Source organism: Oryza brachyantha, chromosome 8 (genome assembly GCF_000231095.2).
Source record: "Oryza brachyantha chromosome 8, ObraRS2, whole genome shotgun sequence".
NCBI lineage: Eukaryota > Viridiplantae > Streptophyta > Magnoliopsida > Poales > Poaceae > Oryza > Oryza brachyantha.
In genome coordinates, this window is record NC_023170.2 from 12,865,925 (window position 1) to 12,886,175 (window position 20,251).

At 40.0% G+C, this 20,251-nt stretch overlaps 1 protein-coding gene across 1 annotated transcript; it reads right to left on the bottom strand.

Annotated features, from left to right (window-relative positions):
• Nucleotides 1–6,532: 6,532 nt before the first annotated feature.
• Nucleotides 6,533–9,068, bottom strand: LOC102704729 (transcription factor CSA-like). Its single transcript, XM_040527168.1, has 3 exons — nucleotides 8,570–9,068; nucleotides 8,004–8,453; nucleotides 6,533–6,861 (listed from the first exon to the last, which is right to left on the bottom strand). Exons 1-3 carry the CDS (start codon nucleotides 8,904–8,906, stop codon nucleotides 6,533–6,535), a joined length of 1,116 nt encoding a protein of 371 aa, XP_040383102.1. The 5' UTR covers nucleotides 8,907–9,068.
• Between the last annotated feature and the right edge of the window lie 11,183 nt (nucleotides 9,069–20,251).

Here is a 20,251-nt window from a genome sequence, read left to right on the forward strand (position 1 = left end):
CATTGCGACGTGAGGTATTCAATTAATTCACATCATGTGCCGCCGACGATTCCGGCGAGGAAGCAGCGACGTCGACGACAGCGCCGCCGCCGCCGACGACGACGGAGAGCCAGCCATGCATGCATGATCGAGCTAGGTGGAGATCGAGCTACGTACGCATGACTCTCGGCGCCGGCCGGCCGGCCGGGCGCGCGGTGCGTGCAGAGCATCGATCGATCCTATCCGTACGTGGCCATGGCCGCGCGAGCCGTCGCCATCGCCGTCGACGATCCCGCCCGGCCGCGCGGGCGCACAGGCGTCCACCTCAGCCATCGCATCGATCTCCGGAGGGACCATGCATGGCTCCTCTCCTGCCCCGCACGCCGTGCCCGCGATCTCCGGACACCGGCAGCGGAGGAGACGAGTTAAGGCTCGGGAAGACCAGCGGCCGGCGTGTTCTACGTGCGTGCGCCTAGCCACAGCTGATCGATCTCCTGGTTACGCTTATAAATCAAAAATTAAATTCTTAGATTTAAATTGAAATTGATTTTAAGACACTTTTATTATTTCATTGCTCATATTTAGTTTTTTTTAAGATCGCTGAAAACACGTTGATAAAGTATTTTCCATTTTACAAATTGCCGTCTCGTGTTTTCCTCCAAACAATGAAAAGATGACCACCTTGCCGATTGCCTGGGAGGTAATTGTTAGGTGCAAGAGCATCCCAACGGCTTATCTATTCCATCTTCTTTCATGAGAAATCCTATTCTCTATTTATAGATGTCATCCACGTTAGGAGAGAACATTCATATTTAGATGATTTTTCTCTACCCTTCAAAAAAATAATGTCATATATAGATGATTTAATGGAGTAGAAAGAGATACGAAAAATAAAACTAGTTTAGATGACATCTAAATAAAGATATAGATGACCAAATTTAGATAAGCTATTAGGATACTCTTAATGGAGATCTATGAGGTAGCCTAGCCTTAGCCTAGGTAGAAGGCTAGAGATGGAGACGTAAGCAGGTAGTACGTGTATCGAGGTCGTGGTGGTCGCCGGCCGGGGCGGGGCGGGCATTGGGCTCCGGCCGGCCGGCACGTACGCGGTCGCATGTGGCCGACATGTCAAATCACCCGCGGCGGCCATTACGTTTTTTGGCGCCTGCTATAGCCTCTGCATCGGTAAGTACCCAAGTTTTTCGGTATAAAATCTCCATCCCCGTTCTAAAATAATATTTTATTTTATTTTCCCGGTACAATCATTCGTCTTATTTAAAAAATTTGTATAGAAACTTTTACTCTTGCAAATATCCATGGATATGGGTTTAATATGACTGGAAAAAAATCCAACGATCTTGGTCCATTATTACTTCTACTCTTGTAAATATCGATGGATAAAAATATGGAGAGAGAGGTAGAGAGAGCGCACTCTAGCTATTGTTGTTTCATGAGCTTGTGGTGTTAGACATAGTAGCTAGTTCGGCAAAAAGATTTAAACTGGTGAGTTTAAAGTTAATTTATACCTCTAACAATTAATTAAACGATCGAATAATATCTAGAGGCACTGAGGCAACAATAACAGAGACGCCTACCACTGCCATGCATGTCGAGGGGATGGGGTGGAGGTTTTACCCGTAATGTCCGTGGATTAGTGCGAAGGTGTACGTCGTGGGTGAGAAGGGACGACGATGATCATCGTTTTATAGAGAAGGATATTTTTTTTATCCCTGATATACATGCAGCCATCGACGATGATCATCCTATGTCACTGTGAGTACCATTACAACATGGGCTGGAATTGATTGAAATACCCTTCCTTTCATGTCATAGTACTAGCTCCATTATAATATATTATATAAGCAATTTTACGACCCCTAAATAGAAAATACTAAAATTTTAACGTAAAATTTGATATCTCCTACTACATAGGTACTAAAAGATAAAATTTTGGTAGCTCCTGATATTTTCTCAAGTACTATAAAATTTATATATATATATATATTCTAGCGCGGTAGAGATAACTTAGTTAAAAAATATTTAAATGCTTCTTATTAAATAAAAGGGATGGTATGAAATAAGGGATAGATATGAGTAAAATAGATATATATTTGAATATGGGGTGATGGGTGGGACAACAAATATATTACGTACGCTCTTTATGAGATAAATTTAAATTCTAAAAATACATTTATTACGAGACAAATATAATAGTAAAAGTCAAAAACACCCATCGCAATTGGTCGTTGGATTTGATCTCTGCTCCCTCTGTACCATAGTAAGCCAACTCTTCGGTTCCCGTGTCCAGTGTTTGATCATTTGTTTTATTTGAAACTTTTTTAAGAAATTGAAAAAAAATTAGTCACATGTTAAGAACTATTTATGATTTATCATCTAATAAAAACAAAAATATTAATTATAATTTTTTCTAAATAAGATGAAGAGTTAAACATTATAGATAAAAAATAAAAAATTGGTTTGTTTTGGTACGGAGGGAGTACTGCCCTGCTACCATCCGTAGGTGAACGGTACTGTAGATGTCACCTTACTTTACTCTTTTTTTCTTTATTTTGAAGTTGAAAGCTATGTAAACCGATTGAATTTATGTTACAATTTTTTAAATGTGTGAAACTTCCTACGTTGAGTTCAATGTGAGAATCTTCTTTTCCGTTGGAAATTGTGTATTTGTGTGGAACTATCAAGACGATCGAGGAGCTGGCTGTGGCTGAGACGAGAGGAGCAAACAGTACCTTGACAATCCAATGAATCGACCATTCAGCAGCAGATCGATCTACTTGTGTACACAGTGTTTGTATCTACGACATCTCCCTCTCATGCATAAGGTTCTCCTAAAAACTGTTTTTGCCAACAGTTACCCTAATTGGTCTACGACTTCTGATATTCTGATAATCTGTAGTTATAGATTCTAGAAAATGAACTAAGAATTCAGAAGCTGAAGAAGCTAGGTTTAGGAGCTTTTGCAGATTCTCATAAGCTGGCTATCTAGCAGCTGCTTCTCAGAATCTAAAACTTCCTAAACAGGTCCATATTTAGGACTATCCGAACGAACTTCTCCAATCATGCATTTCATGTCCCCCTAACTGTTTTAATTTTCCCCTTCTCACAAACTAATCAAGGCAGTGATTAAAATCTTTCTCATGAGCATGCGCATATATGCTGCGTTCTTTTTATTCAGATTATTCACGACTCTCGTACGCATATGTATTTTTTAGAAAAAAAATCATATATAAGTTGGCCATCTCATATTGATAGAGTAAATTTTTCTAACTTTATATTAATTAATTCTATTGATTAAAAAAATTATCATAAAAACAGATAATCTTTCATTCTCAACGATCAAAAGGATCGAGGCAGCCATATTATCTTGCTAATCATAAAATGATCAGCACAAACTCCTCGATCCAAAACAAGAATCAGTTAGGAAACAGTTGTTCACTTGTTCCAGCTAAATCCATGGGCTGTTTGACGAGCTTTAGATTCTGAGAATAAGTTGCTTTGTAGCCAGTTTCTGAGAATATGTAAAAGCTCCTAAACCCAGCTTCTGGATTCTTAGTTTATTTTTCAGAATCTATAACTACAGATTCTCAAAAGCTATAAACTATTTAGGACAGCTTCTGGCAGAAGTAGCTTTTAAGAAGAAACTGCAGCGGAAAGAAGCTCCCCAAACAGACCCCATATCTCTCTACAAAAGAGACAAGTCCATTATAGAACCCAGACACATTGAAACGTACGTATCTGAGACGTAGGACGTCTCAACTGAATCGAGCAGTCACTTTCTACTCAATTGAGCGCATTGGACTCATTCATTCATTGCCTACGAACTATTCACACACTCACTCACTCCATCTCCATGGATGCAAACAAGCCCTTAATTATGAACACCATTTGGAAACATGCAAGGTCAATTAGCTGTTGTTGCATGCCTACGTACGTACAAATCTCTCCTCACTCTGCAGCAGTGAAGTAGTTAATGTGGAGCACAACACACAGTGCTCACTCTATAGCTAGTACATGGAGTATAGTGGTAGCTGGCTGTACTATTTAGTCTTAATTCTGCCACTAATTTTATGTTGGCACAGTTGATCACAAAATGTACTGTGTGTTTGCATGATGTACCAATTCAATGGCTGTTTAAATTCAGGGACTTTTTTTTCCCCTGTCACATCAGATATTGGGATGTTAATTAGGAGTATTAGATTTAGACTGATAATAAAACTAATTACATAATCAAATGCTATTTCACAAGACAAATTTTTTAAGCCTAATTAAGCTATAATTAGCAAATGTTTACTGTAGCACCACATTCGCTAATCATAGACTAATTAGGCTCGATTCGTCTCGCGAAATTGTCTAAAGTATGAGGTGAATTTTATTAATAGTCTATATTTAATACTTCTAATTAGTGTTCAAATATTTGATGTGACACGGAAAAAAAAATTTCAAAGGAACCAAACAGGCCCTCAATCAGAGGGGCTTGCATTGATTAGCATATACGACCACACGCACTTGAGTTTAACGACATTCTAGGGCTATATTTGGCATCGTGTTGACTTTTCAAGGATCGATAGTTGTTTGTTTCTAGGGATTAATCTTAAGAACTTCACATGTTTTTACAGAAAAATGAAGCCGTAGAAAAAATAATTTGTAGAACCTTAAAATATGTATTATTAGCAATTTAAAAACTATGCTTAAAAATATATGATTGAAAAAAAAACCAACTTTGAAACTAAGTTTCAAAATTCAAATCTTGACTATGACTGATAAATAAGCTAATTAATAGGGAGACAATGAAGGGATATTTAAAGATTTTTCTCTTAGAAGAGGTACTTAATATATAACACAAAGAGTGCCAAATGCTGAAATGCAGTATCGTAGCAAATGGCAAGTAACTAAATGCCTTGACGATGAGTGGCTTCTCACCGAGGAAAAATGTTTTAGTTGTATATTTTTTATGCTGGGACAAACATACTCCAAACAATAGAGTTTTAAAAAATTTGAAACTAAAACCAAACATTCCTAAAAGTCAGCTAAATTTTGTCGAAATTCATTCAAAACACAAATTTTGAATTTTCCAACAAAGGGGGAAAATACCAAATTTGTTGGCATTTGGTTACTTGACCCTTCTTTTTGAAACTTCAATATTTATTTTTTAAACTCAATTTTTGTTTTTAAATTGAAGCTCAAATTCCACAGTTTTGATGATTTGAAACTTTTTGAATTCAATATTTTGATTTGAATGTGAAGTTTTTAAATTATTGTTATAAGGGCAAAGCGATATGGTCGTTTGGAGAAAATCTTATTATCAACTATGACCAAAAATAAGAGTACCTTTATGGTCGCTATTTCTCTGTAAGAAACAGTAATTCATGGTTATATAATAGAATGGACATATATACATTGTTGGTATATAATGAAAAGTTAAGAGCATGAATATATACATCGAATATCCGAAACTTCAAGGGTATATAAGGATTTTTTGCAAAGCTCTTATTAGACTAGTAATTAAAGCATCATAACTAACTAGATTTCTAATCATAGCGCGCCGCGACAGAACACGACAATAATTCAGAATCTTATTGTCCTGTCTTTATCAAATAGACAAACAATATAAATTTTTGGGATTTTCGTAGTAAGAGGTATGACAAAATACACTTAGCTAAATTAATTAATGCATCAACCCCCTATGTTCATAATCGTAGCTAGAATTTATTTTTTAAGAAAAGGCCGCATTATTCGGTTCATGCGAAAGCTTTCAATCATGTATACAAGGAGTATGTCCTACGTATATATCTCGCTGACCAAAATTTCATATTAAAAAAATTCAGTATTTCTAAAGATTTTTCAGCGACCATAAAATTTATGAAGTAAACATGTCTCAGAACCTAAACTCATGATTTTGGACGCTCACACTCCAAGGAACCACAAGCAATCAAGAAAAGGATTGGTACGCACTAACAATAAACGGCATTCAACGGAAAATAGATGTACACATGGCTAAAATAAACTGATAAACTGAAAAAAAAGGCATCAGTTCATTCACATGCATGAAGCTCATCAACAACATGATCTGGCCTGCATATAAATATGGGGCTAATTAATTAGCTAAATCCCAACTAATCCAAGAGCAACCCTTCTTCCCCTCTATAAACCGAGCCCCAAATTACCACATGCTCTCCCTCCTGCATTCTTCCTAGCTAGCTAGCTAGAAACTAAAATACACCCATATACTACTATATATATAGTTATACATACTAGAGGGAAATTAATTAATTAATTAATTAATTGATCCAGAATATATTTATAGCTGGGCTCTAATAAAACTAAGCTTAGCTAGCCAAAGCATCCATTACCACTACCACTAATTTTTTTTAATGGCAAAGCTAGCTAGAAGAGCTAGAGCTAGTGGTAGTGGTAGCTAGATCCACCTGATGCATGCTTGGGACAGCATGTCAATGGAGTATATGCATGATGGTGATGACGATGAGTAGTCTCTCGTGGATGGATCATGAGCTGAGATCGATCGATCGATCGGTCATGTCGCGCCGACGCCGAGGAAGTCGATGAACGTCGGCGACGCCGCCGTCACCACCTCGAAGCCGCCGCCCTGGTCCAAGCCGGCGCCGGCGTCGCCGCCGTTCAGTATCATGATGTCGTGAGCGTGGCCGTGGCCGTGGGCGAGCCAGGCGGCGTTGCCGCCGTGCGCCGCCGCCGGCATTAGGAACGGGGGTGGCTCCACCATGTAGCGGCCGCCACCGCCGTCCATGACGACCCCACCTCCTCCTCCGGCGGCCATGGCGTCTGGCCAGGACAGGCCGCCGTGCCCCGCCGCAGCCGCTACGCTCGCCGCCGTCCCAGCACCGACTGCAAGAAAAAAAAGAGTTAATTAACTACCTTAATTAACCAGCAGCTACTCGTGGTCGCCATTGACCGAGACGAAAGAAAAGAAAAACACAAAAAGAAAAAAAAAAAGGGAGCACCGCGAAGTGATCAATTGAATGAAGTGGTTGCGTGCGTCTCGGCAGGGAGACACGAACGCAGGGAGGAGATAGCGATATGCGGAGAGATCGATCGATCGATGCATGAATCGACCAGACTAAATAGCAATCACAAATTTGTGATACATGATCGATGGATGGCTAATCAAGAACGAACAAACAAAACAAAGGAAGGATTTTTTGTTTATGTAGATGAACAGGAGAAGAGGGCGGTGCATGCAGTGCAGGTGTGGCCGGGGTTGGGGGAGGCATTAATGGAGACGGACGGACGGATGGGTAGTGGAGTGGAGTGGAGTACATGCAAGAGCCTCCAATCCATCCATGTCGCCGGTGAGAAACGAGGCTCCAGCAGCTGCAGCTAGCACTGTAGCAAAAGTGTGTGAGGCCCAGAGTTCAGTGGCGTTCGTGCACGCACGCACTGTGCTCGGCGAAAGTCTTGCAAGGTCGTCTTCCTCCCCTGGCCGGTGCCCAGTGGGAGTGGTACCTACCTGCTCTTTCTTCGGTCTCGCGCGCTATGCCGGCTTCCTATTTCAAGCAACACATTTACTCCTCGTCGACCGGCCGGCCGGGCCGCCTGCTCGTCTGCCATTGGCGCCGGCCGCTCCGTGCACTGTCCCCGATCGAATCACATTTCTCCAGTGCCACTCCACTCCACGCCACGCCAGACCTCCCCCCCCCCCTCTCTCTCTCTCTCTCTCTCTCTCTCACACTGTGCAACCGTGCATCAGTGTACGTGCACCGTGCGTGCGCGTGCCTAACCATGGCGTCCTCAGCTGCAGCGGCGACGTCGGAAAGCAGCAATGGAGGATCTTTTCTTCTTTTCGTTCTTTTTACAAGTTTTGTAAGGGTCTGGATGGTTGGGGGTTGGGCATGGCTGTCAGCGAGAGGAGGAGGAAGAAGAAGTGCAGAATAATCAGCTCGGACTGTGAGGTGGGCCCCACCTATCTCAGTGGATGGCGCGATGCTGTAGCGAAAAGAGGTTAAGCTTTGGGGGGGGTGCTTACTTACCAGGGAACAAGCAGGTGAAGGGGGGCTCGTCGGCGGCGGCGGTGGCAGGGGAGCCGGGAAAAGGGAAGCAGTAGTGGCGGAAGCTGAAGGCGTAGGGGTCGTGGGCGGCGGCGATGAGGTGGTGGTGGTGGTGGCCGACGACGACGTCGGCGGCGGAGGGGGGCATGGAGGAGGCGACGGCGGCAGCCTCGAGCTTGCGCTGGACGGCCTGGTTGAGCTTGCGGCGGCGGTAGGCGGTGGACTGCTCCCGGTACTTGCGCGCCATGATGACGTGCCAGTGGTTCTTGACGGCGTTGTCGGTCCGGCCGGGGAAGAGCCGCGCGATCATCGCCCACTTGTTGCCGTAGAACCGGTGCGCCGCCATCAGCCGCTCCTCCTCCTCGTCGCTGAACGGCCGCTTGCTGATCCGCGGGTCCAGCTGGTTGAACCACCGCAGCCTGCAGCTCTTCCCTGCGTCGCGCGCGCCAAGCCGACGCCGGAGAAGACGATGTCAGTAACGAAGCAAGAAAGCAAGCAACGAACCAAACAATGGACACACGACGGCGCGCGTGCGTTCAGGCACGTACCGGATCTGCCGTCGAGCCTCTCGGCGATGAGGTTCCAGTTCTGCGGGCCGTACAGCGCGACGAGCTCCCGGAGCTTGGCGTCCTCGGCGGGGCGCCAGTGCCCCCGCGCCGCCAGCCTCGACTGCCCGCTGCTGCTGCTCTCCTGGTGGTCACCGGCATTGCCGCCCCCACCGTTGTACCCCGCCCCGCCTCCCCCACCCGTGTCCATGGTCGTCGTCCCCGCCGTCAGCACCCTTCCTCCTCCCTTCGACGACGACGACGACGACGCCTGCTCCGCCGCCGCCCCCACCTGCAGCAGCCACGCCGCCTGAGCAGCCGTCGCCGACGAACACGGCATCCCCCGCACCACCCTCGATCAACCCGCAACAACAATCTCAGCCAACAATCTAAGCTTAATCAGGTAAAGAAGCTCCTGAAACCGATCGTCCTCTTCCCTCTCTCGCTCTACACAGCTCCAGCTCGAGCTCGAGCTCGCTGGGACGCTCTAAATGGAGGAGGAGGCGTGCCTTTTACTGTTGGATAGGGGAGAGAGAGAGAGGGAGAGGAGAGAGAGCTAGGTAGTCCAGCTGCAGGCGAGAGAGAGAGAGAGAGAGAGAGGGGATCGTCTGCGGCGAGACGGGGACAGTGGCTGGCCGACACCGACCGATTTTATGCGTGCGGGATTACACGTACGGCGGTGGGGAGACGCCGGCGGCGACGGGCGCGGGTGGGCGCGCGCGTCGACGCCCCACCGGCGAGGCGATCGAGCGCGCTACTATACGCGTACGTACGTACGTATACGTATATCTACCAGCTACGACGCGTCACTTTTGGAATTTAGTTAGCGGTATTAATTAATTAATTAATGGCACGTTTTTAAGCTTCCGGGGGAGGGGAGGGGAGGTGGGATGATTGGGACGGTGAATTTTTGTCTCCTGGTTTCATGAATTGGGAACGACATGAACCGCGAGATCGATCGATGCATAAATATTAATTGCACTTGATTTAAGAAAAGACTATTTTACACATGTATTCTTCGAAATAATGACGTTGAATAATGATGCGATGGTCCGTTTGCTTCGCGGAATAAGAGGATGTAACGGCATGTCCAATATTAAAAACTCCTCAAAAAACAGTATTTCAAGTTAACTCTTTATAATTTCAGGCTAATTAATTCCACATTACATTCTAGAGTCAGGCACACGTACAAAACAGATTTTTTGGTTGTTCCTCGTTTTATGCGTCAAGAGTCAATATTTTACTGCTCCATACAAAACAACAAATTTATAACTACGACGAAATTCTGTACAACTTGCATGTCTTAAATAACGGAAGAGAGCTGCTCTATCATTACTTTGGTCCTAAGAACATTGTATGCATTCGCTGCTAAAAACGACATTTTGTTCCTTCTTTCCTTAAAGGTCGTCATTCCAATAATTAATTGAGCAGCCGTCTGGTTAGATGAACAGTGACTTGCACATTCGTTTTTAGACAACTTGTTGTCGTGTTTACCAAATTAAACACAATCACAAATGGTCCATCATTACCTAGCTCTCCTTAGAACATTGACTGTATATATGTGAATCTTAAAATACAACATTTTTTGCAAATACTTTTTTGTTATCTAAAAAAAACGTATCTAACCATTAATTGGAAGCATATATCATATATTCATAGGGGACAAGGATGTATTCCTACCATGCAAATGGTTGCAGCTCACAAGTGACGTGCATTTGTATTTCTCGCCCCTCTTGGCCGGCCCATTGATACAGGTGTGACGCGGCACAATGATCGCAAAATGAATTGAAAGCTGGTTTTAAAAGTTTGTTTTTTCTTTCCATGTTTTTATATAGAAGTAAAAATAGCTACCTATTTATATATATGTGATAAATACCTGAGAAAAATTAAAGGAAATTAGTTTTGTGTTATTGACAGAGCCTGAAACATGTCTCGCCAATCTCTAGAGCAATGGAATTTTATAGATATTTGTCTGGACTAAAACATGGTTTCACTGATCCGATACCGTACTGCAGCTCTAAGCTAAGATTAATGTATATATATTCATATGGTTATGAATTTAACATGTTTTTATGGTGCTAATTAATATATGTCTGTAGTGCGCATCTTTAGCTCGGGAGATTATTATAAAAAACATATTTGTTGGCATATATATTAGAATGAACTCAAGATTCATCTTTCTTAATTCAGAAGATTATTATTAATTACATTACGCAATACACAGATCTATAAGATCTCACAATTATACGAGTACCATAAGATCGATCCACAAGAGATCAACAACTCGATCTGCAGTTGTACATGCTCTACAACATATACACCCTCTGCATTCTGATCCGGAACAGTATATATACCACCAGCTTAATCAGCTTGGGAGAAGCAAAAAAGATCGAAGAAAAGCGCCTCCATATATGAAGCCTTTTGATTGCAGATGGAGACGATAGCCGGCCATGTGAGACCTTGCAGCAGCAGGAGGGCGGTGAAAAGGGAGGAAGAAGAGGAGGGAGGGGTGGGTGCAGAAGATCGTCTTACTGCACTCTAGGCTTGTCACTGTCCCAGCTGTCTACGCTGCTGCTGCCACCATCTCTCATGGCTTTCACCGAGTTTAACAAAAAAGCATCAAAGGCTGAGGCGCCCCCACCGCACGTGTAGATGTCATCTCACAGTCGCCTCACCTCGCCTCGCATCGCATGCACACACAGGTGTGTGTGTGTGGCTTCGCTACCTGCTGCCTGCCTCTGCCTCGCAAGGACGACGACGACGACGCACATCCCCAGCCCACACACTCACAGGAAGAGGAGACCCACCCTACCTCTCCTCTCCACGTATTTACCAACAAAAAATTTATATAAAATAATTTATATATATATATATATATATATATATGTTATCAACTGTTTTAAGACTGAAAAATGTAATACGATGAAAAACCTTAAAATTAACTTTAAATGAAAGATTAAAATTTTAAATTTAAATTTATAAGTATAAATAAAAGTGAAGAGAAGCACAAAAACCTGTGTTTCTACGTCCCTCTCTCTCTCTTCAGATTTGCTTACCAAGAGGGCATCGCGTACGTCGGAATGTACATGTAGTACATGCGCCGAATAGTTCTTTGTTGGTTTCTCGTGGCTAGTGTAAATATGTATAGAGAGTATATATACTCCCCCGTTCCTTTAAATTTGAACTATTTAACATTTTTCCAAAAGGTTTTTAAAGGTTCAAAGATATATCATATATCGAAAGTATATCACGTAGTTACAACAGTACAGGCCAATAGTGGTAATTATAAGAGGAGTGGTAGGAGTAGATTTTTATCTGTTTCTGTTATTATACAGGGTAAATTCTCGGTATACACAGCAAAACTCGCTCAATCTATTCCATACATCTAAAATTTACCCGATCTCTTGTATATCCTTAAATTTTAACTTGATCCTTCCATATCCCAGTCATTACATTTTACTTCATTTCACTTTTAAGTTTTTGACAAATGTCTTTGATGATTTCTGTTGAATATAAGCTTAAAAAATAATTAAAAATTTTGTTTGAGCGTATAGTATGTGCATTTTATACAACTAATGAGACTAAGTAATTAGTGTAGATAATTTTTTTGACAAATTTTAAAAATACAAAAATGTAATAAATTAAAACTCATAACTATTAATACTCTCGTGCGATAAACTTTTATATTTTAAATAATATTCATAAATTTCTATATTTATCTAAAGAGTAAAATGATCATTTTTATAGAAATTGAACGGTCAACTGACGGGAGGACATGAAAAGGATCAAAATCAAATTTTAGGGTATACAAAGCAAACTTCAGTAGCACGAAAGGGATAAGCTAAAATTTTAAAGGGTATATAGTGGATTATCCTAATTATATACCACATCCGTTTTAAAACGCAGCTAACTTTTGACAATAAATTTGAATATATATTGTGCGTACTGCCTTTGACTTATGCTAATGTGTGGCCTCCGCTGCAGCCTGCAAGGGTATAATATCAGGGAAGATCGATCGTATTAGGCCCCGTTCAGTTACTAAATTTTTTTTAAAAAAACATCACATCGAATCTTTGGACACCTAAATAAAGCATTAAATATAGATGAATCAAAAAACTAATTGCACAGTTAAGGAAAAAATCTTGAGACGAATCTTTTGAGCCTAATTAGTCCATGATTAGTCATAAGTGCTACAGTAACCAACATGTGCTAATGACGAATTAATTAGGCTCAAAAAATTCGTCTCACGGTTTCTAGGCTAGCCGTGAAATTCGTGTCCAAAAACTCTTTTCGACATCAAATCAAATGTTCGATTTGACCCATTTAACAAAAACTTTTGCTAACTAAACAACCCCTTACTACACGTACTACTGGTTACACATCATGCACGTTTCCTCTCACGGACTTTCAATATGTTGGTACCTGGCAGGCACACGCTCTAGTACAACACAGGGAACAATTATTAAGCAACAAGGCAAAGATTAATAACACATTCTTAAATAAGTAAGTACATCTTCAGCACATGCTTGGCATGCATGCATGGCACAAGTAGGGAAAAATGTGAAAGAAATTAAGAAGGATAAAAAAGTGTATATAATATTTGGCATATTAGAATGGACTAGTACTTGTTCTCATATAATTAAATTACTACCAAGCCTTATGTCTTTCATATGTTAATTTCAGATCATTAAATTAGACTTGTTGTTCAGATACAAAATATGCTTCCATATTTAGAGGTCTTGGTATTACGAAAAATAATTGAGATAAGCATAAAAATACAGTTATAAGGATGTTTAAGCAAATTCCTCACATGTCTAAGTGCCCTTGCGTGACTTGCGTCATATCACCTAGGCCGCGTTTGTTTGGAGTGCGGTAGGTTAACTTACCTGACATGGAAAACGTAACTTACCTGACATGAAAAACAAAACGTAGTAATAGATTAGTACATTATTAATTAATTATTAATTATAAAAATATAAAATAGATTAATATGATTTTTTAAAACAATTTTTTATAGAAATTTTTGTAAAAAATAGAGCGTTTAGCAGTTCTGGAAACGTGCGTGTGGAAAACGAGAGAGATAAGTTAACTTATGGGCGGAAGAACGGGCCCTACTCGGACATTTTCTCTTAGTTAATAGAAGTGGTATTTCTTATAATACTCAATCCGGATTTGAATATGTAACGTAATTGATTTTCTGATATGCATTCGACCCTTTATATTATTTACAAAATTTATGTAAGTATTATTTAGTATTGTGATTATATTTAAATGTTTTTAGTTATAACTTATATATATTGCATATAATTACACACAATTTATGAATATAACAAATAATTAAATGTATGTTAAAATTGAACAATATCATTTATTAAAATATGATGGAAGTATAAAACAAAAAACGTGACACGTGTAAACATGTCTCGGTGTTTCTAAGATATCCCGTTTTTAGTAAAACCGATAAATTGAACGATATATTACATTGGGTAGGCGTACTCCAGTAGGGGAGAGCTAGTTTTCCTGCTTTGCGTTCGTTTCAGGTAAATATTTTTCTGTTGGTACACGCGCGCGCAAGCTCTCCGGACAACTAAATTTATGTTTTTGTAAATAATTTTTTATTTTCTCATATTTTTAAGTAGATTATTAAATTTATAATAGTTAATTTTATAATTATAATATTAAATACTAGCTATAAAATATTAGATTTTTTTAATCTTTTATCTATAGAAAAACAAGACTTAACTTGTTGGGATATTTAACTATTTGCACTTTAACATTTTGTAACTCTCTAAATCTAAAATGATATTTGGAGAGTTACGAAAATGTCAGAGCGCCAAATAGTTAAATATCCCTAACTCGTTGCCTCTTCTCCTCTTCTTCCTCCTCGTGGATCTGATCGGTCTGAACCGATCCCTCCCTTGACGAAAGATAGATAGATGCAGCTAGCATACACCACCTATGGGCAGAGGTCCAGTGGTGGTCTGAATGAGCCCTGCAGGCACTACAGGCACCTTTCTTTTCAACTGTGCCTGGCAACTGTACTACGTGCGAACCCAACTCGATCACTGCCACCCACCACGGCGCACGCACGCACGCACGAACGAACACCATTATTATTTACTCCTAGTAGCTAGCTAGCCCTATCTACCCACCAGCCATGCAGCTAGCTGTTCATCGTTGCCGGGGTACGACCGTGTTACGTGTGCATCGTGCAAACTGCAGCATTAGCATGCAAAGCTTTGGCCATGCATCTCTGCACTCCAGCTTGAGACACGCGGCAGGCCAGTTTGGCGACCGGCCGGCGGCGAGGGGAAATGCTCACCGCGGCGCTCGCCGGCCGGTCCGCAGGGCGCGCGCAGGGCAGGGGAACACTCGACGAACCGACGGGCATGTATGTGGCTGATGACCGCGGCAGCAGCGCCCGTGCGGCTGGCGCTAGTCGCCAAGCGGAAGCGGACGGGCGGACGGGCGGGCGGGCGCTGGTGGCAAGCTGATGGTGGTGGCGAAGCGAGGGGTTCAGGGTACCAGCGCACGTACTAGCTACACACTGTGCCGGAAGAGAGAGGGAGAGAGAGCGCTCACCCAAAGGCAGCGCGTGGTACCACTTAAATCCATAAACTTAGAAAATACATGTTAAGATCTATGAATTTGTTTTAATGTACCAGCTATGTCCATATACTTGTTTTAAATGTACCATCCAGTTCCATGATTTTAGACATTAAAACGAGTTCATTGATCTAAACGTACACTTTTTAAGTTTATGGATCTCGCGTCACAAGTTTAAGGACCAGCCATATAATTTACTCTTAAAAATATTACCGGGTTATCTTTGCTGCATAGTATAGAGATATATGGATCAAAATAATGTTTTAGTAGAGATTTTAGGGATTTTATCGGGTCATCTAACCCTAATATATAAAAAGGGCTAGCTTCGCCGTGACCCAAAGCTACCATAGCTGTTCTTTTGTTAGAAGACCACTAAAGACAAATAATTATCTGATTTTTATACCTATTTTATATTATAAATGATATAATTAATTAAAAGTTAAACATATACTTTTTAAATATGAGATAATTAACTTATATCCACAAATTGTTTATAAAAAGTTATACGTTTTATGGTTTGGAAAAGACCATTTATATATGTTTCGATCGTAGCGCTACTTAATCTTCTTTCTACGTATACTCGTACATCGCTGATGGCAATAGTACGAATGATTTTCAGCGAATTCAGTACTGCTCACTCCGACCGGAAATAATACGATTAGACACCATCTACCAACTCCATCCAGATAGTGGATACTAGAGAGATGCTTAGATGATATACTGGTTGTCACGTTTGTTATACTTTTGTGCCATATTTATCTTAAGTTATGACAAACAAAACATCCCCCACACTTTAACAAGAAAAAAAATTCGTGTTATACTTGTTTACGTTGATGATATGTGGTACCATAAGAATTGAAAAGATATTTATGTCACGAGTATGACCATGAACCAAATAATGTGCAATGTTTAACATGAGGTATGACAACCATGTGCAATGTTTGACAACGAATCAAACAATCTCTAGGTTTTGCAGTATTAGATGATGCCTAATCATACAACTGGATTGCTACACCATTCGTCCAGGAAGATTAAAAAACCAATTTCTGATGGATTAATCTATTTTTGCTTCTACTTATACTGCTATGATAAAATTTAATTTTTCAACTTTAAATATGTAGTTGATTTTGAAGTTTTTTCATCGAAGTTTATTTTAAACTTTTTTTTAGATCGCTAAAAATACGTACATAAATATTTTATTTTTAAAATATTATTTGCTTATAGATATATTGTTTGGTTTTGTCATAACAAGAACCGTGCAATCACCCCAGCGTTTAAATTTATCGGGAGAAATTGGTTTTCCAAAGACGGAAAGAGTACTTGTCTAACGTTAATTATCTTGTTGATCTTTTAATTAACCCTTGACCAAGCTCACGAACTCTGCAACTCCTTTTTCAAGGGGGCTTGGCAGGCCAGCCAGCTAGCTAGCTACGGCAGTGGCTAGCTAGGTGAGGCAGGGGTCAGGGTCAGGGGGCGTGGAGCAGCAAACGCAACCGGTCCACTTTTATACACTTGACAACGTTAGATGGTGTTTAGAAGGAGAAAATTTTTGGGAGAAGTATCATATTAAATATTTGATCGAACGTCGGAAGGAGTTTTTGGATATGAATAAAAAAACGAATTTCACGGCTAGACTATAAACCGCGAGACGAATCTTTTGAGCCTAATTAATCTATCATTAGCATATGTTGTTACTGTAGCACTTATGGCTAATCATGCACTAATTAGTCTTAAAAATTTGTTTCGTGATTTCTTACATAACTATGTAATTATTTTTTTGGTTCATCAATGTTTAATGCTTTATTTAGGTGCCTAAAAATTCGATGTAATGTTTTTGGAAAAAAAATTTGAGAACTTGTAACAAGGCCTTCAACTGCAGGGCCTTCTCGCTCTTCTTCTTCCTCCGACGACGACGCATGCACAGCACAGGCACCCCATTGTCCATCGGACACAAGCAAGCTCTCCCCTCTCTCTGTGTCTCGCACGCAGCAGCAGCAGCAGCAGCAGCGAGCAAGCATGCATGCAGTTGCCGCCCGGCTCTGAATGAGGAAAAGCAACACGCAATCACACGCGGAGATCATGATCGAGAGATTGTTCCGTTCTCCGGTGGTTCCGATGCAACAAGGAAAGGGGAAAAAAAGCTAGTAGGAGCTAGCTACCCCGTCAGATCGGACTCGACGTGACCCTGACCGACGCCGCCCGATAATTCATTCGTTCATTCATACACCTGCTGCTGCTACTCCTGCTCAACCACGATCTATCTCTACCCCCTCTCTCTTTCTCTCAATGCTATACGGAGTATGTATACCCAACTATATACTTTTAATAAACTTATTTCAAAAATATAAGGGCTATCCGCAAAGGCTATCCTCAATGTAAATTTCATATATACGATTATCTAGACCGTATTCGGGAATGGGTGATAAATTAACTTACTCGACATAAAAAACATAGGAATATATTAATACATGACTAATTAATTATTAATTATTAAAAAATATAAAATAGATTAATATGATTTTTTAAAATAACTTTTCTATAGAAATTTTGGTAAAAAATACACCATTTAACAGTTCGGCAAGCGTGTGTGTGGAAAACGAGGGGATAAGTTATCTTACCGCTATGGTCGAACGTGGTCCTAGAGTGACATGTCTAAAAAGTTTGAAACTAGGATAAAACACCCCTCTCTCAATGCATAGTTTTATCTATTGTTGTTTCTTAGATTACATGCAAGACACAGACTATCTAGGTAACAGTGCATAGAAGGTGTAATTTTCATGAAACTCATTTCATCTCTGTCTTCATTAATACTTTACACATCATTAAAAATGTCTACATGACACCCTATTTATTGTCCATAAAATTCTCATTGAGATTGTTCTAAGATAGTAGGATCATGAGAAAAACTCAGGTGCTCCTTAATAAATAATAAATAAATAGGGTTGGAGGATAAAAATATATGAATAATTAAATGTAAAGTGATTAATAAGACAAGTTTTATTCTTAATGGTAATAAAATATTATATTTCAGTGGCATAAGATTTAAATCATAGAAGTATTACGTTATCTTTGAACATCTAAGTAAAGCATTAAATATACATGAATATTAAAACTAACTACACAATTATGGAGAAAATCGTAAGATGAATCTTTTGAGCATAATTAGTACTACATCCGTCTCATAATAACTTTATTTTTCGATTTCTATGTTCAACGCTTTGACTATTCATCTTATTTAAAATCTTTGTAAAAACTTAAAAAAAACTAGTCACGCATAAAGTACTATTTATGTTTTATCATCCAGTGACAATAAAATTATTAATCACAAAAATATTTTAAATAAGACGTTGAGTCAAAATATTATATCTAGAAATTGAAAAATGACCTTAACATGGGACGGATGTAGTACATAATTAGCCATAAGTGCTACAGTAACTAACATGTGCTAACAATGGATTAATTAGACTCAAAAGATTCGTCTCGCGGTTTCCAGGTGGAATCTGAAATTTGTTTTATAATTAGAATACGTTTAATACTTCCAACTTGTGATAGTAGGTGTTGATGTCCCTGGCGCTGAGGTACAACGTCTAGACACAATAATACTATGGCCGCGTTCGGTATGCATGCATAAGTTCATTTATACTCTGGCACGGAAAACGTAGTAATAAATTAGTATATGATTAATCAATTATTAATTATAAAAAATATAAAATAGATTAATATGATTTTTTAAAACAACTTTCCTATATTTTTTTAAAAAAATGTTTAACAGTTCGGGAAGCGTCCACGTGAAAAACGAGGAGGCTTAGTTAACTAAGCCTTGTTTATTTTCTAAATATTTTCCAAAAACATCACATCGAATTTTTGGACACCTAAATAAAGCATTAAACATTGATGAACCAAAAAACGAATTGCACAGTTATGGAAAAAATCTCGAGACGAATCTTTTGAGCCTAATTAGTCCATGATTAGTCATATGTGCACAACATGTGCTAATGACGGATTAATTAGGCTCAAAAAGATCCGTCTCGTGATTTCTAGGCTAGCCGTAAAATTTGTTTTTCATTCATGTCTGAAAATCTCTTTTAACATCGAATCAAACATTTAACGTGACACTCATCTCAAAAATTTTCTCAATCTAAACACCACCTAACTAAATTTTGTCAATATAAACACCACGACGAACACGGCCTATCTTAACGACGAACACGGCCTATCTTAACGCCATCGCCCCCATGATCATTCAACATGAAAGGGTGCCATCGTCGGTACCTATTTATTCCTATTTGCAATTTATAAATTGATCGTCGGTACCAATGTCTTAACACCAAGAACCTACTAATAAAATATGTTATTTAATTTTTGACCCTTCCAGAGGCTATTTGTTAATAAGCTGTTTACACGTACGTACTCGCTGCTAATCTCTTTAGTGTTGATCCCTCCATGGTAACACTTGACTATCACGAGAGCTAAGGGTGCCATCGTCAGTACTATTGGCACCAAAACATTGGACCTCACTGTCAGTTACCCTGCCATTGAGAAAAATGTCTATTACAATACTTAGTTTATATATATATATATACTTAGTTTATATATATATATATATATAATATCTGTAAAATGATCGAAATATATAAAAAAATATCCAGTTGAATATGTCAGCATGTGTGTGGAGTTTGGCAAGCAATGGTCAGTAGAAGAAGAGGTGTACCGAAGCTAGTTATTATAGCTAGCTGCAGCTCGAGTTAGGCAGAGAAAGGGGATATGGTTTGTTTCGAGAGCTTCTCTTCGCTATAGTTTTTTCTAAAAATTGCTTACGTCAGAAGCTGCTCTAAATAGTTCGTAGCTTCTGAAAATTTGTAGTTACATGTTTTGAAAAATAAACTATAAATTTAAAAGCTTTTCTAGATTCTAGTTACCAGGTAGTTGCTCGTCAGAATCTTAAATCTAATCTTCTATGCAGGCCATAGATGCATGGCTGTTGCCATAGCTAGCTGGCCGGAGCAGCTAGCTCCGTGCGTGTGCGAAGTGTACTGGTGCTACTGTGGTTGAAGAGATCGATCCGGTCCAGAAGAAGGC